Source organism: Malus sylvestris, chromosome 13, assembly GCF_916048215.2.
Source record: "Malus sylvestris chromosome 13, drMalSylv7.2, whole genome shotgun sequence".
Taxonomy (NCBI): domain Eukaryota; kingdom Viridiplantae; phylum Streptophyta; class Magnoliopsida; order Rosales; family Rosaceae; genus Malus; species Malus sylvestris.
In genome coordinates this window covers 36,272,763-36,299,710 of record NC_062272.1, presented here as the reverse complement: position 1 = coordinate 36,299,710, position 26,948 = coordinate 36,272,763, and the positions used below count along the sequence as shown (strand labels likewise).

Sequence of the window (26,948 nt, the reverse complement as noted above, 5' to 3'; positions counted from 1 at the left end):
TCATCAAGATTCAACGATCTAAGTTAAGATTCTAGCACCGGATAACTAGACTTTTGGCGAATATCTTTGTGGTTATCTTAGTAAAAAGGTTTTGGATTGTGGAAGGAGAACTTGTTTTTTCTATGTTCTAAATGTCATGCAGATGGATGTATATATAATTCATTTATGCCAGTTCTCAACAAGTATGAGTATGTGATGCGTCTGTTGGGAGATATCTTCTCAGAGGGATGGTTTGCTCTTTGGCGTTCTTTCATCGCTTCCGACTTCATATGAAAAGATGAGTTTATTGGTATAAAAATTAATTAATTAATTATTTAATTTAATTATTAGAGCCTGAGCCCCAAGGCCGAAGGCCCATCTTTGATAATTAATTATATATTAATTATCAATTAATTAGCATACCCTAAAGCCCAAACCCAAGGTTGAGCCCAATGTTATTCTCCATGGTTCATCACTCCAATCACTTTCTAAAAGGGACAAAGCCTTGTAAAGTGAGGGAACCTTTTGGTGGTGACCAATGTGGGACAATCAAATATCTACTCAAAATTTCTAACAGGCATTGTGTTTCAGAGGAAATGTAACATTTCATTTAGTGTATTGTGCTAAATAGAGCAAGGCACATACTTCACTAAGATATGGTACTTCTGGACCAAGTATTGTTTCATCATTTCCCTCATGAGGATGAATAATTATTTTCGTGTCTAAATATTGATTAATCATTTGAGTGTTCAACTCATGATCGTCAATCCATATGGTTCTTTAATACCATAAATATTTTGGTGGATAAGAATCATTGTGGCATTTTGTTCATACGCTACAATATCATAATAAAAATACTCTCTAAGGCAATTTATACCATCAATTGGTATTAAGTTCATAATTTGTGCTTTACCCTTCCAAGGCTTACTTTAAGCAATTTAAATCCTTCAAGGATTTTCTACAATTCATGACACATTCTCTTTTGGAATTTATACAGAGCACTTTGCCTCTATGTATACTGGAGGGATTTACTTATAGAAATATGCTTCAGGCATTTCATAATGACACACCCTGACCCGAAATGTCCACCTGGACTCCGTATCGAGTTGTACTGGCCGACACCAGGAAGGTAACAAAGCCATAAAGTGTAGTGATGTGGAAAACGTGAGTAAATTTAAACCTATAATGACTAAATGCAAGAGTGTGCATGTGAACAGGATTGAACCCATTTCACACGTGATGTTAGTGCATAAGTAGTACAGTAAAAGTAGAATAAGAATTATACCATTGGAAGTATTCTCCTATATCAACAATTGCCATGAATCCTCATCGACACAAAAACTCTGCCACTAAAAGCTAGAGGGGCGAAAAACAAGGGTGAGTGGGCCTAAACATAAAGCTCTGTAAAACCTTTTTGAAAATGTAATAACCCCTCGTCATAAAACAAGTATTGTTTCCAAAAATAGCATACTACGTGTAGTATGAAAATACTTACAGTAAACAATAATATCTCAAGAATGAAAAACTTCACAATATTTCGTAAATAAACACATAACATCTGGTAATCATGATATCTTGCATAAATGAATATATCATATCGACTGCTCACTGACATATGCTAACACACGTGTTTATGTAGAGATATTCTGACATGAACATGACTGGGTGTAATAATGATTTACACTCTAGTACCCCAATCATGTGAAGACTGGCGTTATACTCATCACATACAACTCCTAATTGCCTATAGCAATCTAGGACAGAACTGGAACCTACAATGGATCTAAAGTGAGCGTACGGTGCGATGTGAACATACACGTGAAGACTAGCCCTGGACCGAGCGAGTACTAACACCAGTGTAGAACATGATGAGTGGATAACATAAACATGATCATGCAATGAAAAATTGATAATTCTAGTCGACATAATACTATTTATGGCCATAAATATAAGTAAGGCATCCCGTAGGATTTATAATGATCTCATCATTCTCATCATTATGACATTTCTTATAACCATTAATTTAATTATGGTATCACGTAGAATATGCATTATTAATATGTATGGAGATTGAATAAATATATATATATATACAATATAAAAGAAAATACCCACTCACAGATACTTGTGAAGTTGTAGTCGTTCGAACTAGTAAATACGGATCGCCAATGCTAATCGTACCTAAGCATAAAAAAGACCCATCAGTAAAACTCAATTTAAACATTTGAATTTGGAAAAATGGACGATGGATTCAAAATCAGTGTGTCGAAATACCCTAAGAAGAAGGGTCCCAAGAATATTCAGGATTTGGTTTCTTAAACGGGTCGAGCCAGATCCTGGGTTTGGATCCCTTTTTTTTTTGGTATCGGATCAGGTCAACCAAATTCCTATCACGGGTTTGATCGTTGGTTTTTGGGAATTTTGGTCGAAAAACTTCTCAGGCTCCATTTAGCTTTAAATCTTAACCATTATTCACATTCTACCTACCAAAATGAAGCTTAAGAGGAGAGAAAGAGAAATATACCAGCATGAGGTCCTGCCGTGGCTGGAAAATGGCTCGAAAGCCGTCCGATTCTCATCGAAAAACAAGGAGAGTTTCCCCCAAATTGATCTGCACCAAAACTTCGACATTTCTCTCAAATAAGGCAAGAATCATATACAAAATAGTGATCTAAGATGATTGACATCAATTTCTAGGTTTACCTTAGTTAGAATCGTCGATAACTCACCAGTGGTTCGTCGAATGAGGAATGAACAATGGCCTTTGCCACTACGCAGAAAGGGGGATCTCGGTCTAGGGCTTCCGTTCATGAACTCGCTGTCGTTTCTGGGTACAGAGTGAGGAGAATGGTGGTGTGGCTCGCCGACGTGGTGAGTGACGGTAGATCGATTTCTCTGCGTTTGTAGAGAAAGATGATGAATGAGAGTTGAGGGAAAAGAGTTCGAGAGTCCCTAAGAGTGTGGAGAGAAAATGACACGAGGTAGAGAAAAAGAGAGTTTGAGTGGGGTGTGGGCCTCATGAGCCTAAAAAATTATTAAAATATTCAAATTTCAAATTTACTAAAACACCATCAAGTTTCGTAATTCTGTAAAATCCTCTTCGTAGCTCAGAATTCAATTCCTCTTGGGCCTATGTGTTCATAGCGATGAGTACAACACAAATAGCTAAAATAATGTTTCCTACATCTCACTATACAATGGTCAATGAAAATCAAAATCCTCACCGCATGGGTATTTTCGTTAATTCACTCTTTTAGAAATAAAGTGTCGTAAAATCAGGGATGGGTCCTAACACATAAGTCGTCATATAATATATATATATATATATATATATATATATATAATTGAGATGAACAAGTTTCACAATGGGAAATCGTTTACAGGAATGTATTACAACTCCATGTTTCGACTAGGAACCTTGTGTCATATCATAGGAGTGTATTTCATTGTATTAAAAAGCCCATATGTAACCTTCTAGGTTCAACATCATTTGGTGATTTGAACTATAAGTCCATTTTTTCACGTTCTTACTAAATAGTATTGGAATTGCCCTTCCATATCTACACAGCTCATTGATGAATCTAGTAGCTATTGTAAAATCAGAATTATTAGTTATCATCAATTCGTGATCCCATAATTATCCTTTGCATGTGCATGCGCATGTGATGAGTCAATATTTATCTACATTTTTACCCTATTCTTAGTATTAATTTATTACTTATTTTGGTGAGATTTTGATACTTCGAATTATATTTTAAATGTAGGACATGTGACTTTCTATTGGGCATAATGTGATGAAACGGTGGCTTTTCAAGTATATTCAATTGGAGCAAGTTCCTGACTCTATCAAGAAGGTTGTGTCAAAATTTTAGAATATAATTCCAAGGCACATGATCGTGGCAAATTAATTAAGGCCCAGTGTGCAATGCTAGCAGACTAAGCTACAATGCTTAATTGCGACTTTTGGGTTGGAATATGACAATTTTTGGTGTTGGGCTCTTTATAAACTTGAAGAGGACGTTCTAAACTTTAAATCATGTTGTTTTACACCTTATTTGGAGTTGTAAGGGTCCAGAAACGTGATTAAGTGTTAGTTGGGCAGATTTCCCAATTAGATTAAGAGTTTGTTCCTTAAGTTATCCTTTTATTATTTTGTTTCCTAGTTTTTAGAAGACTTTATAAGCACTCAACTAACCATTAGGGTTCTCTACGCACTACTTTGGAGAACTTGGTTTAGAGAGCTTTTGACAATTCAAGATTAAGTTACAAGGTGTTACTATTCATACTCTTAATAATATTTTCTTTGATTTTAATTATGAATATGCACAACTAATTCCTTTTTGCTAGGACGAGGCCACAAGCCCTAGTAAAAATATGTAGTTCTTGCCCTAGCAAGAATATGTAGTTCATTATCATAGATACAAAATTTGCACAAAAAACTAAATTTAGAACTACAAAATTCATAAATTTATTTTGATGCAAACAAAAAAATGAATCAATGAAAAGTGTTAGAAATATGAAATAGCACTTGAATCAAATGTATAAACAAAGGATGTTAAACATGAGAAAACCTTTTACAATTATTCTCTATTTGTACATAAATACAAATAGATTAAAATCCTAATTATCAACATAAACATATCATTTCCTTGCAACTACTTCAAATTGGAGTTTCAAAACAAAATTCTATTGATGCAAAATTCCAACCCATTTTTGTGGTATAGAAGATAGTGGGGAGCAGGGCAACATACTACACCTTCAGTTGAAACACTCGAAATTTTTGTGTTAAGCTCCGCAAACTCAGCGTGGTGGTCGCTGAAAGCGATGATCTCTGCAAGGTGGGTTCATAAATTTTAAACAAATTAATCAGATTAAGATAAATTCATTCATCATCAAATAAAGATTAAAATTTGTTTGCAGAAATGCTGAATGCAAAAACATGCTTACCTATAGGACAATCAAATATGAAGTCCAATGCGTACTTCCATAAGCCTATTAAAGATATTAGAGAAATAGATGATACTAATCTGCTTCCTAGTTCCATTTAGTAGATAAATGGTTATCATAAATTCCATTAATTTTCTCTTCAATGATAACCCGTTGGAACAATATTAAAAAAATATGAAAATAACACAAGAATTTCAATGATAATAACCATAAAGAAAATCACAACATCAATTATGTATGACATTAATATAAACAACCAGGGAGAGAGTAAGAAATATTGACAAACTTGGAGATTGAGGCTTGCATAAATGCAATGTCCTAAAGATAGAATTTCGCCCTACTCTTGTGCTTATAGTTCGGTAGGAATTCATTTCCTAAGATTTAACAATCTATAATCCAAAGTTAAAGCACTTCAATCCTCGAACTTTGGCAAACCAATATATTTTGTATTCTCAAGACACAACTCATAATTTGACTATCAATGAATGAGAGAAACAGAGTGGGGAACCATATTTCTCAAGAGTAAAAATTAACTCTAATTTTCTACTTAGAAAATGATAATAGTTTTGTGGGTTTATATATATAGCACCCATTGCACTGTTTGATGAGAAGATCCAACCTATTAGAAAATATGCAATATTTCAAACCAAAACCGTTGATTCTTCACTAATTGGCATCATGTTTGCATGTGGAACAATGCAACCATTCATACATATTTTCATTCACATATTAAAATTAAATATTATAATATGTAATTTCCAACAATCCTTCACATGAATGACAATCAGAAATAATATGAGAGTACAGGCGGACAAGAGATGCATTGGGAGAGGTGTCTTTTGGACTTGAACCTACCCTAGTGAATACTTATCGGATTTACTTGGTGGTGCAGTGGATGTGAAAGATCTTAAACTAATCACCCCAGCAGTAAACCAAGACAATAAGCAACATAAATCACTAATCCTAATATATTGCAGTTTATACGGTTATGTTCATTTTGGTCTTGAACAATTTCCGGATTCATGAGAGCTTTAAAGAATTTAGCCATCCCATTCTCATAGAAGCTTCCCACTTCAACTCTCACATAGGTGACAACTGATTAAGATTATTCAGCAATATTCCTCTCATTTATAAGATATCAATGTCACTAAGTATAAATTACACCCTAAAACTTTTGGAGACAACATACTTCTTCCATCATAGAAATGAGGTATATTGTGTGTTAACTTCTTTGAATCATGCCCAACCAGTTTGCCTATTGAACTTAAGACCATAGGATCTCCAATCAAGTAAGTTAGGTTTCCGCCCGGTTGATTCATTAGTTATGTTGGCTTTAGCCTCATTCCCTTCAATGATCAACTTACTCTCTAGTCTAACCTTTAATAATTGAATCCACTACTAGGTTGACTATTTTTAATGGTGTGCACAATCCATCTTATGACATTATATTTCTACGAGCGTAGTTATTTTACAATGTCAATTCCTCAAAAATACATGTTGGGACTTTAGTAAGTAGTTTGCTAACACTTGGGCATATTCCCTCACATTTAAGGTATTTGAAAAATGGTTTCTAACCTTGCCATACCTTAAACAATCATTCATTACAAGAGATGACATTTTGATTGTCTCATTCAATTAGCAAATTACATTTCCATTCTTCTTAAGTAAATTTCATATCTCAAAAATAAATAAGCTACCCCCACAATTCTTTGATAATTGTTGTTAGTTTTTAACGTTATTATTAAATCGATCACGTTTTGTACTTTAAGAAGTAGGAAACAACTAAGATAGACCTTATATATCTATCTTCTTAGGCCTTCATGCCTCACTAGCCATTATGGAAAAAGCACTTCTTGGCTTTCATCCTTCCCTTGTTATGACTAACGTGCATGACCATTCATATACTTACTTAATAAGCATCATCATGTCTAATACATATTTCCAAATATCCCACATTTTAGTGTTTTGTCTTTTACTTTCCCAAAGACTCTCACACTTTCAGGGTATAATTGCTCTCAAAGGAATTTCCTTTGGTTTTATCCATAACTAACTCTGGGCTTATGAGCAAAACTCATTTTTGTTGTTGCCTTCACTGCTTACTCCTCTTTCAGGAAGTACTCATCATCATTCTATAAATATGTTAACTCAATTAATGAGTTTGCAGAGCATACAACCTTAACGTCATATAAGGCTTATGGCGTCTGTATTTCTATAGATGCCTAACAACAACATTAAAGATTGCATCATGATCGTGTGGCTAATTGGGAAACAAAACTCAACATTTATCTTTCCGTATCACTTTAGCTTTGAAGCCTTCACGTATCAGCCCGTTTAATTTCAGTGAGCTTGAAATCAAAGGTTCTTTTTGTCACAACCAAAATACTTAGCCACATACATACATAAGAAGGGTTATCTTCTCTTTCTTGAAGACAGAACTACAATATAATGGATTAAATGCATCAATTCAGATTCCTTCCTAGAAAAGGAACCTAATTCTTTCTCATCATTATTAAAAGCCAATAACTGATAAGTAGTTAGTTTGGCGACCATGTTCATATACACATCTCCCATATCATCACAAAATCAACTAATGATTTCTTAATAGCATTGTATTACCACTGTAATACTTTTCACTACCTAATACTACAACACTCCAAATGATATTGCTTTTCTTTAAATCTTTATTCAAGTTGTGTGGTTTGTTTGTCAATTGTATCGCACAAATAATCTAGAAAAATGATTGGCATCATACCATACATTACATACAAATGAACATCCATGCTATTCTTACAACAAGGATAAGTGAATATTCCAAATCCTTTTGACCAAGCCACAAGGAAAATTGATCATAATTTTGAAGGAAATTTTGTGAAAAACATGTTCATTTGAGCAACATCTATGGCATGCAATTAACAATTAAAGACGAAATCATGCTTGTATGCACTCAAAAACAAAACATTACCCATGAAATTCAAAGCCTAGTAGAAGGGTGAACCAAGACTCAACTCAAGAACAAAGTGAGTTAAGAAATCTTATACCTTTGTTGATTCCTCTTTGCATAAGCAAAGGTTAATCACCCAAGGAGAGGGCTTTCATTCCTTGCTTCTTAGCTCCATAGATTTCTTGGATGAGGATGGTTGAAAGGATTCTCCAAGTTCCCAAAGTTGAGAACCTCTAATTTTTCCACACCAAGGAGAGACTCGAAGAAGAGATGAGTGACCTTGGAGGATGGAAGATTGCCAGCTAATCTCCTCCAAGGGGGCCGGCCTCCTAGAGAGAAAGGGAGAGACATTGTGTTCTCATCTTTTCTCCAAAAGAAACCCTAATGAAGAAAAGGCTATAAAGTCACATTTATACCTACCTTCATTGGAGTGGCAAACTTGTAATAAGTCCAAAACCCACTCCTTTATCAATATGGTCGGCCACAGGGTTTTATTGGGTTGTTTACACCTTTGTGAATTATTAGTCATTAAGTTGTCATACAACTTAAGTCAATGGGCTTCACGTTCGAAGCCCATCGGGCATTGAGGCCCAAAACTAACCCGAGGTCATTAACGAACTTTATTTGTTTGATTAATTAACAAATTAATTAATCCTTGCCATAAATAATTAAACCATTTAATTATCCTTACTCATCTCCGTTGTTTCTTCAATCTCTACCTTACACGGTGTACGATCCATTAGGTTCCTTTTAGCGAGGCAGTAGGCGATTAGAACTCTTTCAAATTGATTGTGAATTGAAACTTACTTTCAATTCTCCCTTTAGTGATTATACACGTTTAGGGTTTCCACAAACCATAAGTGACACCTAGCAGTATGTCATGGTTACCCAAGCTAATCAGAAGAGGTGGAGAACCTATTCAGTTTAGGATTACAATGCAATACGGTCTTTCTCTAATACAATACTCTTGACCACATTGTTTGGTTTGATAGTTTATTCATGTCTACTATCCAATGTGATTCTCTTACTTATATGATTACCTTGAATGTGATTTGGAACGATTTCCTAAATCTCATTCATACTCTAGCCAGAGATTCTTAATCATATCATAGAGTATTTTCCCTCAAACGGTTTAAAGGTTAGAGATCCCTTGTTGCGCATTCACTTGCCTCCATGGCTAAGTGGCTTAACCCCAACTATGTCATGGACACCCTTTGACAGAGTGACTTTGACATAGTCAAAGATCAAGGACCTAACCACAAGAAAACTATGATGCCTCAGGTCAAATGACTACTTTGCATTATCCCAACCATGAGTTCTCATGTGACATGAGTATGAGAACTCCTTGTTGATCGTGTTCAATGGACTCATTCTCTATTGAGCACCTACATGCTTGTCTTGGTGTCAGTCACACCAATGACCCGAGACCAGTCATTCTCCCTAAAAGAAGACATAGCACGTACTGATCTTAACGGACTGTCAATGCCCAATTGGCAATCCTATGATCAGGAACATTTAGGATATGTATACGAAAGAGAATGGTCTCATGAATCTAACTTCTTTAGTTCGCATTCTCCCAATTACATATTCCTTGGACTTATCCTTTAAGCGTATAACATTTATATGAGACGGCTTCAAACAATAATCTTTGCCCTTTATATTAAACTATATTAGTTTAACATATGAAATGTCCATAAAGTATCATCATATGATTGGTTTTATGGCACATTTCCAACAAATTTATCCTTTTGAAACTGATGGTAATGAAACTTATGTGAAGATTAAAACCTTCCATCATTTGGATCACATTCACCTATATAGTGGATGAGTCTTATAATTTTATCCTTCAAAGTCTCAAACATTTTACTAGGCAACCGCCAACCAAAATACTACATCAAGGAGGCACCATTTGAATCTTGCAAATGAAAAGGCACCTACTCGTTTTTTATTTCTTTTACTGCCCAAACATTCCAAAAAGTTTTAACTCTGAAAATTTCATATTTTCAACAAATATCCATGCCTTTCATGTTGATATTCAATCACATAACACAATAACAAACTCAAAGATATATACAGGTCATTATATTGATAACATCAGAAATAGATGGAAAATGCATCTAACTATGGCCAAACATGTAGGGTTAGGAAACGTATGCGTTCAATAGCCAACCAAAACTAAATGGTTTTGATAAACCGTGCAAAACTTAAATTACAATTCACATGCATAGAACACTATCATGCATAACCAAGTTTTAAAGCATGTCTTTGTCTGATAATAAAAGCACCATTATGCAGATATCAAGAACAGTACCTCCACAACGATATGCATGCGTTTCAAATTAAGTCTAAATTTTTTAAAGGCAATTTTAGTAACATACTAGGAGGAATGCCCGCGCTTTGCTGCGGGTATTCAAACCATGTATAATATTCATAAAAGAAAAAGTAAAAGATAGGTGAATTGATACATAAAATAAGCCATTCAATTTACATTGCTACTCTATTAAGTTGACATCGAGAGACAATATACAATCGAAATTACTTGAAGGAAAGTTTATAATGACAAAAGTTGCAAATGATAAAATATAGTGTCTTTGCATCAAAGACTGAAATACCATGCAGTTTACACATATTTTGTTTCTGCATGCAACATAACAAAATACATGTTCTGCAAGGCTTTCTATTGTTCCAACAGTTGCATAAAATAATAAGACAACTTTAGTAGTGGAATGCCCAAAAAGTATATATTTATAACAGTGGAATAGCCAAAAAATACATATGTTCGATCCTTTGCAGCAGTCCATGATAAAGTCTTCTATAGCTCATTTCTTTTGCGAATGAACATCTCCAACACTGAGCAGCAAATAAGAACAAAAATTCAATAATTGTTCAAGTTGGCATATATTATTGTAAGCAATAACTCATTATACCTGTCCTTGATTTTCTTTGCTTGTGATCTACTTCTTAATGTACTGATCGGCGTTTTGTCTGCAGGTTCAACTTTTGGGACAACCAAGTTAGAGATTTCTGCCGAGATTCTGGTTGAATTAGTAGACAGTGGTTGGCTCCCCTCATCATGTTTGCTGTGAAAACATCTTAAATTTAAAAAGGATGGAAATGAACGTTATAAAGTGCATGCATGATGTTTTTATTTAATGGAATACCAACATTATGTGAAGGGGAAACTTAACCTGTGAGTTTTTGAAGTTTCATTTTCAACAAATAGTGTCCTCTTTACATTCTTGTTTGTCGCAACTGATTTGATTTGTCGGATTTGGGATTCCAGGGTAGTAATAGGGATAGGGGTTGCTGCATCAATAACTTGTTTCCCGGTGTTGGTAGCAGGTGTACGTGGTACAATCGAACTAAGTTTTGGGTGAACTAATGCTTCTTCCTCAATTATTCCATGAACAACAAAGTCGGTGTTGCCAAACTCATTGTTTTGATTACCAAAACGGACTTGGAACTTTTTTGTGCTGCCAACCAATTTTTGAAGGTGCGGTGGTAACACAGAAGAGTCATCGTAGCCTTCTTCTATGACCAAAGAGTGGCAAGAGATACCCAAAAGTTTTTCAGCAGTCCTTCCGATCACTAAGAAGTTGAATTGATTTGTGGCATCATCCACAATAAAATTCATCTTAAACCTAAATAAATGACAAAGATATAATGATGTAAGTTTAGCAATTTAAAAAAAAATCTTGGAATAAAAATCATGTTCATTGCAAAGAGATATAAAGAGTGTAGAAAAAATAAATTAATAAATTACCATGGCTCAGGCATTTTTTCGAGTGACCCATGTTCAAAGCACTGGAAAGTTCCATATGTATTCTTGACACTTTTGTGGCAATACGGGCACGACTTGTACCACCATCCTTTGGTCAAATCGTAATCGACAATTGTTGCTTGGCATACGAAACTTGTATTCTGATATGATATTAAATTTTCAAATACAAAAAACATTTAAGAATAAACTCCCAAACATGACACTTGTACCTTAGTATATGCATTTCCACCCAAATTATAAAACAGAATTCATATTTTGGACATGAGGTAACATTTTGGAGAATGTACATTGAATCATGAAAGATAAGTTGTATAATTTTTTGCACAAAAGCTTATAAATGAACAAAGAAACAAACAACACGACACTTTGTATGCACAACACAGTATAGATTAAGAAACAATTTGTCATTTCCAAATGACAACAAACAATCAATTGGAAAGCAGTTGTAAAATAAAATCGACAAAACATGAGACGATTTAGTGATAATGGATTGACCTTGTTTAATGCCGGATCAAGAAGAAGCAGTTGTTCAATTGTCTTCTGTTCAGAATCAGCTATAACAGCACCCTTTCCATACTTTTCAGCAGAAGTTTGTAGAATTTCAATGGGTGTTTTGAGGTGTTCAAACCTGATTTTCACATTTTTTGGTTCAAGAATATAGATGGTAAAAACATAAACAAAAAAAAAACATTAAATAAGATTTGTTCACCTACTGTTGTTTATATTCTGAAAGTTGTGGGATATCAGGATTGAAAATACAAACTGTTGAGCCTGTGCTCCCCAAAACAGGTTTTCCTATAAATAGAAAGATAACAATTATCAATACAAAAGTAAAGTGATCACATATAGATTTTGTTAAGGTATAACCTTTGTATTTCTTCACTTTGAGTGAAGTCAAAACAATGAAGAGAGGCGACGAAAGTGACTGCAATGCATCGTCTTGAAAACTTGTTGCAGTTTCTGCCCATAGTGTTACTGTAACTTGTTCACCTCTACAATTATAAAATAAAGTCAGAACTTTCTATGTAATTTTTATATGACTATATTTGTATAAATATGCAATAACAGTGTATGAGTAGTATGGTTCACCTAGTATTTTGAAGTTTGAGGTCTCGCTTTTTCTCAACTCTAATATTTTGCACAGTGATTTCCTCAATCGGTTGTAAAGCCATCAAACAACCAAAAACATCTATGTATGATATAGTTATAAGAACCAGTTTAAGCTAAATTAAGTTAAAAACTAAGAATAATAATTTTAGAGTAGTGGCAATAGTCAAAATTAGACGCTTTACCTGTAAGGTTTACATCTCTATCGACTTTCTTGTGAAGCTCATCAAATTCAATTAAATTAAACCAATGCATCGGGATCAGTTGATTTGGTTTCTCAACTGGGACTATGGTAGTGTTTTTGTTCAACTCAACCATGGCATCATGAGGGACAATTTTGTTTGACTTTCTGTTATTGATAAGACGAAATTTATCTATCTCGTACACGAACCCAACTTTTAGACGGTCCAAAAAGAATTGGATGTCCCAGGGTTTCATGGTCGCCTGAATTGCATGTCCCTTTTAGAGAGGAAAAACAAAATTAAATTAATCATTAAAGTAGTAAATAAGCTCGTGAACAAATTATCATTTCCAAACTGCCATGAGAGTTTACTAATCATAAATCTATGTAGAAGTTGAAATTCAATCCAAAATAAACATTAAGCACATCATCAAAAAACCAACAGCACAACTACGCTATTGAAAAATGCCTATTTCACAAAACATTTAATGAATATTTTACTTCAGAAATTTCTGCAAACCACAATTGAACACAAAAAAGATGGAATGTTAATCAATGAGAAGGAAAAATCGAATTAATACTGAAAGTATGATAGATGCATTTCGACAAATATAAAACTGTGTCTATATAACAATGAGAAAAATGTGTAAAGATGTAACCTCTTTGTCAACAAAGACACAATCCAAACTTGCAGGTTGACGATCAGCTCCAATATTTTTTGTCACCCAAATTCTGCATATCCTAATTTGTAGTTTTCTTGTTGGCTTGTATGGTAACAAAAGACGAACTGGCATATGCTCCATCAATCTATATAAAGTAAATTTAGAAGCAAATAAAATCCTCAAAATCGTGCAACACACATGAAACAAAGAATACATTAGAATTTTGAAAAATAGACAAAAAGAGAAAGAAAAAAATGAATGGACAAACACAAATCAACACACCTTCATGTAAACAATTCAAAACATCTTTATAAACAATGTTTTTTGTGTATCCATAAGGCATATCACTATCATGAGCAATCACAATTTTAAGACCTTGTTTTGAGGTGACCCTAGACAATGCAACGTAGAGCTGTCCATGAGAAAAAACTGTTTGAGATAGAAATAACCCAACAATCTTCAAAGATTGTCCTTGACTCTTATTAATTGTCATTGCATAACAAATTCTAAGAGGAAATTGTCTTCGCCGCAAAGTAAACGGATATTTATTTTCTGATGACTCCGTAATGATTCTTGGAATGTAAACTTTGTCACCAATTTTGCTACCCGTTATGATCTTTGCTTCCACAATTCTATCAGTTAACTGCATCACCACCAACCTTGTCCCGTTACACAATCCACAACTTTGATTTAAATTCCTAAGCAACATTACTGGCATACCAACTTTCAATGCTAGCTTGTGGTGCGGCAAACCAGGTAAGTCAAGTTGGTTCAAAAATTCTAGCGGATAAAGTATATCAAGATTTTCAACATTTTCTGTCGAAGAAGACACAGAATCAAAACTGAGGTACGTGCGAGCTTCGCCAGGCACCATAGTCAACATAAAATCATTTATCTCAGTTACCGTGTTGTTTCGCGGTGTGACAATGGCTCTTTCTTTCAAATATGATACATCATGAAAATTTGTTTTAAAATCTGTGTACACCGCTGAAACCATATTTTCGATAGGATCATCATCAAAATTAATAAGAAAGTCTTTTGAAATTTCAACCCAAGAACTTTCTTCATCAGTTGACAATATAGAATTAGCAACATTACCGTTTCCAATTTGTAATATCCAATTTGCAAAATCAGCTAACTCCTGTTTTTCCTGCTCATTCAAACCAGTTTTTGAAAGCCTCATGTTTTCTTTGAGAAAAAAAACAGTTAGATAAGGCCAAAGATAAGAACTTGTCAATGAAGCTTCAACAATGTCAGCTTTAGTTCCATTTGGAACAACAGGCAAAATTTGTCTAAAATCACCTCCAAAGAGAATTGGCTTTCCTCCAAATGGCAAATTATCAAAACCTGGTTTAGACCCTTTAAGAACATCACGAAGAGATCTATCTAAAGTTTCAAAACATTGTTTATGATTCATTGGTGCTTCATCCCAAACAATAAGAGCTGCATTACTAATTAATTGTGCTAGATGAGTTCCTTTTTTTATTTCACAAATTGAACAATCCGTAATGCTGATAGGGATTTTAAATCGAGAGTGTGCAGTTCTTCCACCAGGAAGCAAAAGGGAGGCAATTCCAGACGAAGCAACCGCCAAAACAATACGGTTCTCTGATCTAATCTTAGCTATGATAGTGGTCCACAAAAAAGTCTTACCAGTTCCACCATGTCCATGAACAAAAAATAGACCAGGCTTGTTGCCATCAACAACCTCTATAACACTATCATAAACTATTTTTTGCTCTTGATTCAACTGTGCCATCAATATTGAATGTTGTTCTTTAAGTGATTCAGAGTCATAGTTTAACTCCTCTCTTAAACTTCTATTCTTAAGTCTATCCATCAAATCTTTGTTTGGAACTGGGAGGTGATGTTTAGACAGAGAACTATTTGAAACTACAAACAACTTTTCTAACTCATACAAAAGAGAATTTCTAAGTTCATCCTCATACTTAGACATATCCTGCAAGCCAAAAGCATTAACCATCTTTGTCAAGATGTCATCACACATCATTTTCCAATGTGTCTCAAACAAAGTTGTTGGATCAGCAACATCACAAAACAAAACTAATGTAACAAACAATTGTCGCAATTGATACGATGATGCAGTAACCATCGCTTCTAACATTGCGTTGTTCCACTCCTTATCATCTCCTAACAGACCTAGTGAGTTGCATGCAGCTTGAAATGTGGGTTGAAGAACACCTTTAATTGTTCTTAAATCATCAAAACAAAAGCCACCTTTTTGATAATTAAGCAATAATCTCAAATAGTATAATTCACCAGCAGCAGGGTGAACATACGCAACTCTACCTAGACATCTACCACTTTTCCTTCGAGTCCACTCTTTATTTTCACTATTCCAAACATATTTCGAAGGAAATTCAACATAAGATAACTGGCATGCATCAGGATCTTGAGCATTCATTTCAAACCATTTTGTTAACATTGTGCTTTCAAGATTAGGTTGATTAACAACATAGTTTAAATTATCATCCTCTTGAAAGACAACATTTTGGTCAGAAGGAAGATGGACACACAATCTTTGAACAGCTGGTTCTCTAAAGTGAATATGAAATTGTAACAATCTCCAAACTGCTTCATAAGGGCATAAATATCTGCAATTTAGATAAGCCACAATTTCATCAAACTCTTGATCCTCAAAAACAGCTCTGGCCCTATCAACACCCTTGGTTATATACTTGAAAAGATATTTAATAAGCATTGATTGACAACACGATTCAACATTTATATGTGCTTGATACTTTAATAACAATTCACGATTGTAAGGAACAACAAACGCATTATTAAGCTTCACTCCATTTTTTACAACAAAACAATTTTCCATTTCTCTACGCTTGTATTTCACAAAACCATCAGATTCAAAAGTAGTTTCATTTGAAAAATGTTTTGGGAATCTCTTTAAACATTTTTTTTCTTTCATGCAAGGGGATTTTTCATTTGCAAGACCGCATGGACCATGAATCATGTACAGCGCAACAACATCATACCCATCTTTGTCAAATTCTGGGTTAGGAATTTCAGCCGAAATGATTGAATCCACATCAGAAGGAGAATGACACTTATACTCTTTACTGACCCAAACCAAGATGTGGCAATGTGGGAGACCTCTTTTTTGAAATTCGACTGTGTAAATCACTGTTTTGAGAAATATAAGATAAAAAAAAAATCAAAACAGAACGCCTGATGTATATGCTTATAAGAGAAAAGAAACAAATAATCTTGAGAACTGAGAAAAGACAATAACTAACCAGATTCAACTTTGCCAAAAGGTTTTCCTGATTTTATATACTTAACCATATGGTCAAGTTTTGCTTTGAAAATTCTGGATACAATGTCTGGTCTGTCTTCAACCCTACAACCAAGTCTTTCACGTAGATCTTCGATAATTTCAGGCCACTTAGCATTGCATGTAAATGTGATAAATAAATCAGGATTTCCTAAGTGACGGCATATAGCCATAGCATCCTGATAATTATTTATCATGTATCTAGCACTGCCAGTAAATGAAGTTGGCAAGATAATCCTCTTACCAATGTCGGAACCACTTGCATTTCCTTTTCTCAACGCCTCATGAATTCCCTTAAGATGCTCAGTTCTCAAGGAATTTTGATTTGCCCTAATGAAATCAAGTCTATCTTCTTCAAGTGTGGCATATGCATCTACTAAATATTGTTGAAATAATCTGCCACCCTTTAACAGGGTGCTATCCTGTCCTGGTCTATCCTGAATTTGGTAACCCACAAATGCTCTCATAGACACTCCGCCAGTCTTGGGTTTTTTCCCTTTGAAATCTGGATTCCAAGGGAGACCTTTACTGTATCCATCTTCACCATATGGGAAAAGAAGAGGATATTGAAGGGCCATATATTTTGGATGCAACTTTGTTATCCTTTGTAGGCCAGTTGCCCTGTGTTCAACAATAATATCTCTTTCGGTATGAAACTGACCGATATCCCCAACTATTAACCCTCCTATCCCATCACATGTTGGCAGATTATATTGCGCATCATGGTTGCTTGGTGTGCCGTGTAAACGCAAGCGCAGAGAACTTGTTGACTGTTCATTAATCCTATCCCTTGCGACTCTAAATAACTGAACCAACTCATTACACTCATCTAACATCTTAATGAGCCCACTAACAATTTGTTCGTCAACCTTCGAAGATTCTTCTGAATGAGGAAAACAACTCATACGATTGTTGATTTCATTTTGAGTGTCATAAATGTAGAGCTGTGCAAACTTAGGGCTCTCACCTTCAGGAGGCAACAAAGAACCCATTAAATGATGCACTTGACCATTAATCTTAAAAACGTAAGGACCTTGACCCTTGTTTATCGATGCATCAACTTTAGCCCCCATTGAAGTGAATGCCATCATTGAATTATACAACCTAACATTTGTTTTGAAATGCGAACTTTCTTGAGAATTTGTTGAATTTAGCAGATGTTCCAAATAAGCAGGAGTGGGCTTAACAGGTGGGAATTTAACTTTTTGACTCATACAGCATGCAGTGAACTGTGGCCTTCTAATAGAAGAAACGTTTGTTTTTAACCGCTCAGTAGACCAAAACAAAGCGCCACAATATTGACATTGAGAATTTCTAGGGCCAAAATCAACATAGTCTGGATCAACACCTATGAAAAGAAAGATGACACAATCATCCCCAAAGTAGCGAACCAAAGTTAACTTCTAAAATAAGTTTAAAAACAATGCAAAGAGGACTATATTGTCAGAGAGCGCATACGTTTTCTTTTTTTTTGATAAGCGGCCTGGCCAATCACATGTGAGCTTCTAACAGGATGATCGTCTTGAGTATCAGAGATCAATATACCACGCAAAGTGGCATCATTGGCAAGGAAAACAGGGATGGTAATTTCATGTGAAGTGCTAGCAGCGGACGAAGATGAGTTGAATCCATTGGCAATGAATGCATTTTGTTTCAAAACAGATGTATTGGGTTGGACATGATTGGTTGTATTGTTATGAAACAGTAAAGAGTGTGAAACTTTGTTATATTCTTGATCATAAGAAGTTGGGACATCTTGCAAAATCACATCATCCGAATAAACATCGCCATTGAAAACGCCTAAGTTGGCGTGTTGAATTTTAGCTGCCCTCCCAGATATTCGGACTTTTCTAGGCATAATACTACGCAAATAAAAACAAAAAGAACATGCGAATGACTAAGCCTTACTTACAAATCAAATCGCCACACGTAAAGAATGCACTATTAAAAACACAAATACATCCAAAATATAACCACAAAAACAAAATCCTAATTAAATCATCTAATTAAATTAGGTCAACACCAGCAATAAAAACCACTTAATATTAGCGGTCTTGTCAAACATTCTCAAGTTTTTAGGCATAAATAACAAAATCAAAGAAACCACATGTAAACTATGGTAAGACCTAAAACATTCATCCACATTTACCAAAACTAACTACTTTTTTTAATCCTCTAAAATAAAATAAAGAAAGTAAATGAGATTAATGTTTAATTTTAAAACCAATTCATATGTAAAAATCGAGAAAGCTAACCAGTTTCAGTTGCAAAAGGAATCACTGGCAAGCGTAAGCAATTAATTGCGAAAACCTGGATAATAAAAAAATAACCAACCAAAAAAGGCTAAAAATGTAAGCACATACACAACACAATGGAATAAAAAATAAGAAGAACAATCCTAGCTAAACAATGGATTAACCAGCTAATAAAAATAAATAACAAAAAAATCAAAGTAAATCAAAGCAGAAGCAAAACATGAATCACCACTGAATAATGTGATTATTTTTGTGATTTAGTAAATGGAATATGAACATCAATTTTGTCAAATCACAAAATCAGGGAAAAATTGCATTAAGGTAGAAATGATATATATTTTTTTTTGTCAAAGGCAAAAATGAATTAATCAAAGCCACAAAGGTGTGAAAATGAGTAGCAACAACACTTAATTATTAAATCGATAAGGGTGATCATTGTTTACATCATTATGCTTGTAAGCCAACAAAAAAGTTTACGCAACCTTTTTTATAAAATTCAAAATTCCACCCATCCCTACATATTTAAAATTCAAAAAACCACTTCATCGTTTACATCATTATGGTTACCAAGCAACCAAAAAGGTTTACAAAACCTTTTTTAAAATTTAAAATCTAGATGATCCCTACATATTTTTTAAAATCCAAAAAACCACTACAGTGGAGATGAACCAGAGAAGGAGCATCCCAATCTTCTTTGGGCGATCAAACTTGCAAATCCAATTGTACAACCCAAAAAAGCTCTTCTGCCCATTTTCTTTCGGTGGATTACTACGATTTCTAGGTGAATACATAGTGTGAACCACTAATTTGTTTCGATTGACACCTTTTCCATAGACACGTAAACCCATTCTTGTTTTTTCTATTTTTCGTGCTCTTGATGTGCTGGGTCCTGGACCAGTCTCTGAATAAAACAATTTTGTCCCTCGAAGCTGTTCTTCTTTTCGAGCTATTACCAAGCTTCTTAAATCTTTTACCAAAACCCCTCCTAAAATTTGTTGTTCTTTTCGATCGATCTCTTTCACCATTTTATTTTCTCTGAATCACAAATTAAATATAATGTTAATGAACCAAATAATTCAATTTTTTTTTTATAAGTAAACAATACGCGAAGGCAAATATTTATAAATCTTTTTGAATAAATCGTAATGAAACTAAACTGTTTTTTTTTTCCATACATTACATACTTACTCACACTGATCAAATGCAAGTGTTAATTTATGCTGAAATTAATAAAATAAGATGATCTGCATGTTTTCACTTAGCCACAAAGGAGATTCGTTTTTGCAACAGAGGCTGATTAGCATAATTAAGTCTACATTGAACATGTAAATGAGGATGGGAAAATTGTTTATAAGTCAACACTATATTTGCTTGTAACAGTCGACATATATTCCAACTCCATATATATATATACAACACACCTGTTTTTACACCTTTAAATGTGAATTACAACCATGGCAAAATACCAAAAATATTGGAAATGAATGCTATTCTATAGTTAGAAAACCGCCATTAATGAATATACCTCAAAAAGCTAAAGGCCCAAGTGTTTCCTTCGAGTATCCAAATTTCTGAAATTCACAAACATAGCAAATCCATCACCACTAATCCTGTAATAGTAACCAACTTAGAAATAGTAACCAACTTAGAAATTTTCCCCAAACATTAAAGACCACACTCCACACACAAATTATCTAAACCCTAAACCTTACATATACACACATCTACATGTATATACACACACACGCATACAGATGCATGCATGCATACATATACATGTACATACACAGACAGACGCATACAGATGCATGTACACATACATATACATGTACATACACACACATCATGCATACATACATATACATGTACATACACACACAGATGCATGCATGCATACATACATATACATGTACATACAGACATACACACAGATGCATGCATGCATACATACGTATATACATATAGTTGTACAGGTACTTATACATGTACATAGATATAAATATAGTTATACAGGTGCCCATACATACATATACACATGTACACAGATATACATATAGTTATATAGGCGCCTATACATATATCTAGACATATACTTAGGTATACACTGACACATATACTTGCACATACATTTATACACATGTACACATATAAACTGCACTTTTCAGCAAATGGGAGTGTTTCACAGTTATAAAAATGTGTAGTGAGTTACAGAGTTTTTTACATGTACACACACATACATATAGATGTGCACACTCTAAAAACATGTGTAGTTAAAGGGTTCCAATTAAAATCACCCAAAAAAAAAAAACCTCTTCAAAAAATAAAGGTTTTTAATGCCAATCACCAAAAAATGGCAGCAACTTAACAACAAATAACAACACTCTAAAATTCATTGGCCAAAAATAAACACATACGGAAAATGAAACCAAGATTAATCCGCAAACAGTTAAACTTCCCATCGTTTTACACACTAATTACCAATTCAAATCACAGCAAAAAAACTTCTTTAAAAAAAAACAAAATTTTACACTAATTATTAAAGAATGGCAGCAACCTAAAAACAACTAATAACAGTCTAAAACAGAAGCTAACGATACGCTCAAAAATATTTGCACATACACACAGACATGTACATACACAGTCACAGAGGCAAAAATACAAATAATTTAAAACAGAGCTCAACCTAAATATGGCATTTTTAAAAAAAATCACAGATTGTAAATCAACCTGTTGTGTTTACTGATTTTGTTCCAATTCAAATCACAGAATAAAAACTTCTTTAAAAAAAAAAACATTTTAACACTAATTACCAAAAAATGGCAGCAACTTAACAACAACTAACAACAGTCTAAACAGAAGCTAACAATACACTCAAAGGGTTTATTACAGCCATAAATATTGTAATCAAACACGAATGGCAAAAGCTAAGATGAAAAATTAGAAAACGTAAAAAAAAGGTAAGGAACGAACGCTGGAAAAATTATTTGACAGAGAGAAACCGAGAATGAGATGCAAAACCCAAAAGCAACCATGCAAAATCCCGAGTTGGCAGTACGTTTCCTGCAATCCATAAAAAAGAGAAGAAAAGTTAGTTTTCTTGTTCTTAAACAATCGAAATAAAAATATCGCATTAAAATTAGTCAAAGGGTTTTACACACTAATTACCAATTCAAATCACAGAAGAAAAACTTCTTTAAAAAAAAAACAAAATTTTACACTAATTATTAAAGAATGGCAGCAACCTAACAACAACTAATAATAGTCTAAAACAGAAGCCAACGATACGCTCAAAAATATTTGCACATACACACAGACATCTACATACACAGTCACAGAGGCAAAAATACAAATAATTTAAAACATAGCTCAACCTAAATATGGCATTTTTTAAGAAAATCACAGATTGTAAATCAATCTGCTGTGTTTACTGATTTTGTTCCAATTCAAATCACAGAACACAAACTTCTTTCAAAAAAAAAAAAAACATTTGAATACTAATTACCAAAAAATGGCAGCAACTTAACAACAACTAACAATAGTCTAAACAGAAGCTAACAATACACTCAAAGGGTTTATTACAGCCATAAATATTGTAATCAAACACGAATGGCAAAAGCTGAGATGAAAAATTAGAAAACGTAAAAAAAAGGTAAGGAACGAACGTTGGAAATATTATCTGACAGAGAGAAACCGAGAATGAGATGCAAAACCCAAAAGCAACCATATATAGAGACCCAGAAAATCCCCAAACGGATTAAAAAAATACAGAAGCCTAACCTAACCAAATATGGAAAAAAGATTTGCAAATTTTTTTTGACCTTTCAATCACCACATGCAGGTAACCATAAATGCAAGAAACAATTAAAAAAAGTAAAATTTGGTACAAAATTAAATTTGAAACAACACTTATCTGACGATGCAACAGAGAATGAGCAGTGATCCGAACCCCCACCTCTCTGACGATGCAACAGAGAATGAGCAGTGATCCGAACCCCCACCTCTCCCCTCTCGCTCTCTCTATATATATCTCTCTCTATCTCTCTTTCTCTCTCTCGATCTGTCTCCATCTCTCTGTGACGGCATGGATTGAAGCACAGATGGGCAGCCATCCCGCCCTTACCGCTCCCCTCTCCCTCTCCCTCTCCCTCTCCCTCTCTCTCTCTCTATCTGTCTCTATCTATCCTTCTCTGTCAGGGCTCCTTATTTCTTTGTGCGTCACGGCTAGCCCGAAGAAAGAAGAAGGAAATGATGGGAAGTGGGAAAACCTAACCCCAATACCTGTGAAACCCTAAGAACGAAATGACAACTCTACCCCTTTAACTTTAATCCTGATGGTGAGCCCAGATGGGCAGTGTCGTCATTTAGAACCCCAAAGGGCCGGCCTCACACCAGCAAATGACAAAGCCCAGCGAAAGCTTGATGTGCGGCCCAAAACAACTCAGCCCTAACACCAGGCCGAATGTGATGGGTTCTTCTGTAAATAAGGTGAAATTGGATGGCAAACCTGTGACTGTAGGCAAGCTACAGTTAATTCACTCCTCAATTTTAGAATAGATAATATTCAAATCGTTCTTTTCTACTTCCTTAATATAATAATCTCTGAAATCCATATTTTTATAATTATTGTATAAGATTTATGTCTTTAGATTATTGGAACAATATTAGAAAAATATGAAAATAACACAAGAATTTCAATGATAATAATCATAAAGAAAATCACAACATCAATTATGTATGACATTAATATAAACAACTAGGGAGAAAGTAAGAAATACTGACAAACTTGGAGATTGAGGCTTCCATAAATGTAATGTTCTAAAGACAGAATTTCACTCATACTCTTGTGCTTGTAGTTCAGTTGCATCCATCTCCTAGGATTCAGCAATCTATAATCCAAAGTTGAAGCACTTTAATCTTCAGACTTTGGAGAACCCAATATATACTATATTCTCAAGACACAACCCAGAATTTGACTAACAATGAATGAGAGAAACAGAGTGGGGAACCCTATTTCTCATGAGCAAAAATTAACTCTAATTTTCTACTTAAAAAATGACAATAGTTTTATGGGTTTATATATATATAGCACTCATTGTACTAATTGATAAGAAGATGTAACCTATCAGAAAATATACAATATTTCAAACCAAAACTGGTGTTTCTTCCCTAATCGGCATCATGTTTGCATGTCGAACAATGCAACCATTTCAGAGACATAAGCTTAAGATTAAGAAAGACACCAAATACAATTGGGGTAAAGTTCAAAAATTTACCAAAAGGGGTTTCAAAAGAGGCGCTGAGAGGAGGAGATCGGCCTATCACTGATGTGATGGCATCGAGAGCCATCGTTTCATGTGTGGATGGGTGATTTGACCTTTTATTGATCCATACTGCTTCAATTTCTACAAGGCAATTGATGATTTTGATCATGCTTCCTACGCTCTAGCGAGAGAGTTGGAGAAGCAAGGTTCTGGTTTTTTATTAAGAGAATCAAACATGAATCAAGAAGAAGTAGTGGATTGAGAATGGTGGTGTAAGATCCCACATCACCCAGGGGTAAGGATCCTGTAAGCCTTATATGTATATTCCCATCTCTACCTAGCATGACACCTTTTGGAAGCTCACTGGCTTCGGGTTCCACCAGAACTTCAAAGTTAAGCGAGAGTCAATCCCTGGCCGAAAGTGTGCCGATGAGGATGTCGAGCCACTAAGGGGGATGGATTGTAAGATCCCACATCGCCCAGGGGTGAGGATTCTGTAAGCCTTATATGTATATTCTCATCTCTACCTAGCACGAGGTCTTTTAGGAGCTCACTGGCTTCGCGTTCCATCGGAACTCCGAAGTTTAGCAAGTTCACGCAAGAGCAATCCCATTATGGGTGACCCACTGGGAAGTTCTCGTGTGAGTTCCCAGAAACAAAACCATGAGGGCGTGGTCGGGGCCCAAAGTGGACAATATCGTGCTACGGCGAAGTTGAGCCCGGGATATAGTGAGGGCCCGGGCCGGGATGTGACAATTTGGTATCAGAGTCAATCCTTCCTTGGAAGTGTGCCGAAGAGGACGTCTGACCCCTAAGGGGGTGGATTGTAAGATCCCACATCACTTAGGGGTGAGGATCCTGTAAGCCTTATATGTATATTCCCATCTCTACCTAGCACGAGGTTTTTTGGGAGCTCAAGCTTCGGGTTCCATCGGAACTCTAAAGTTAAGCAAGTTCGCATGAGAGCAATCCTATGATGGGTGACCCACTGGGAAGTTCTCGTGTGAGTTTCCAGAAACAAAACCGTGAGGGCGTGGTCAGGGCCCAAAGTGGACAATATTGTGCTACAGCAGAGTCGAGCCTGGGATGTGGTGGGGGCTTGGGCCGGGATGTGACAGGTGGTGTAGAGAGTTCCATTGGGAGAGAGTGAGAGAAGCTTGAGACAGGTAAATCAAGTGGTATTGTTGCAAAGAGAGGTAATAGAAGGTAAATTATGCAGAAATAAAGAGTGAATTAGAAGATTTCATTAAAGAGCTTACCTTTGCAGTTGTTGCCAACTTGAACAAATCAAGCATCTATAGCAACCTTCAAAACACAAAGCTGAGAGATTTGGTGGAAGTGAGTCGGTGGGAGGAAAGTGAGAAAAAAGCGAGACAAAAAATTGAGAAGGAAGAAAACTTTGCAGAAGGAACAGTGATTTGAGTCAGTGAAGACCCATGCATCACCATTTTTTCCTCACAGGAAAGCAAACCGACAATGTTAAAATAACAAAAAAGAAGTGGGGGTAAAAAAGGAATAACACTATAGAATGAACAGTGATTTGAGTTTGTAAGGACACAATAAGAATTAACATGAAAGTTTGAGTTTTAGTATATATATAATTTGATGCAATTTCTATTGGAACATCATCTTGAAATTGAGGAGAGCTTCTTGTGATTGATAATTGTAATTTCACTTAAGGTAAACATCATGCTTTTAAGGATTGCATGGTTTTTCAATGGGTAAAGCTTAATAAGTCTTGCATATTCATATTTGATCTGAACATTACAGACGGATTGTGACACACCTAACCCCAATAACACAAGTTACAAGGTTGTGATGTGCTGGCCGACCCTAAATTAACTATATGACCCTATACGGAGATGACATCACAAACCAACTAAAAAATGAAGCCATAGTAAGATAATTATGATGTGTAAGAATTTGAACCAAAATATGTTCATTTCAATAATAAATCCAAAGATGCTACATAAGTACTTATCATCCTCCCCACTTGGGGACACAAACTATATCAGGTTTAACCCCATTATTAATCATTTCACATTAAAGCAACTAGAAGTTTCACACAACAGTAAATACAACAAAGTACAATGCTATGCATAATCAAAAAGTACGATCATGTAAATGTTATTACAACTCATATAAAATTGCAGTAAAGGAGCCATCACCAAAAGTCCAAAGGATGAAACCCACTTGTCCCCACCAGTGTTCTCCTTAATCTCATTACATCCTAAAAAGGTCGATAAAACAAAACGTGAGTGGACCAGTTATATCATAGTTATAGAATCATCGTTAAATAGAATAACCCCTGTTTTGAAAACATATATAGAGAAAAACTATATAATATAATACTACCATAATAGTAAATTCTCATTCATCAATATCAACCAAAAACCATCAAGTCAAGTCTAGAACTCATACCTTCGGTCAATCAATCATGCTAGCATCCACTAACATAAGTATAGCAAGCAGGAAATATACTAGCACCAACTAGTTAATTTCAATACCAGTAACACTCATCAACCCT

The 26,948-nt window shown here is 34.8% G+C and overlaps 1 protein-coding gene and 2 long non-coding RNA genes across 3 annotated transcripts; 1 reads left to right on the top strand and 2 right to left on the bottom strand.

Moving 5' to 3' along the window:
* Nucleotides 1–10,630: 10,630 nt before the first annotated feature.
* On the bottom strand, nucleotides 10,631–19,213 carry LOC126597018 (uncharacterized). The gene is made up of 11 exons (XM_050263768.1): nucleotides 19,161–19,213; nucleotides 13,596–13,743; nucleotides 12,941–13,214; nucleotides 12,738–12,837; nucleotides 12,516–12,640; nucleotides 12,362–12,443; nucleotides 12,144–12,276; nucleotides 11,631–11,788; nucleotides 11,056–11,508; nucleotides 10,795–10,947; nucleotides 10,631–10,717 (listed from the first exon to the last, which is right to left on the bottom strand). The coding sequence occupies exons 2-11, from the start codon at nucleotides 13,737–13,739 to the stop codon at nucleotides 10,687–10,689; spliced, it is 1,653 nt and encodes a 550-aa protein (XP_050119725.1). The 5' UTR covers nucleotides 13,740–13,743; nucleotides 19,161–19,213; the 3' UTR covers nucleotides 10,631–10,686.
* LOC126595897 (uncharacterized) lies at nucleotides 10,686–11,076 on the top strand. The gene is made up of 2 exons (XR_007613751.1): nucleotides 10,686–10,773; nucleotides 10,859–11,076. It is a non-coding gene; the product is annotated as an uncharacterized LOC126595897 (long non-coding RNA).
* A 638-nt stretch (nucleotides 19,214–19,851) lies between the features above and the next one.
* LOC126595896 (uncharacterized) lies at nucleotides 19,852–23,099 on the bottom strand. The gene is made up of 3 exons (XR_007613750.1): nucleotides 22,131–23,099; nucleotides 20,686–20,731; nucleotides 19,852–20,195 (listed from the first exon to the last, which is right to left on the bottom strand). It is a non-coding gene; the product is annotated as an uncharacterized LOC126595896 (long non-coding RNA).
* Nucleotides 23,100–26,948: the final 3,849 nt, after the last annotated feature.

Coding starts and splice junctions, on each gene's coding strand:
- LOC126597018 (XM_050263768.1), bottom strand. CDS start 13,739: ATGGAGCATATGCCAGTTCGTCTTTTGTTACCATACAAGCCAACAAGA. Junction 12,277..12,361: donor CTTTCAGAATATAAACAACA/GTAGGTGAACAA, acceptor TGTGAAAATCAG/GTTTGAACACCTCAAAACAC. Junction 11,509..11,630: donor GAAAAAATGCCTGAGCCATG/GTAATTTATTAA, acceptor TCATTTATTTAG/GTTTAAGATGAATTTTATTG.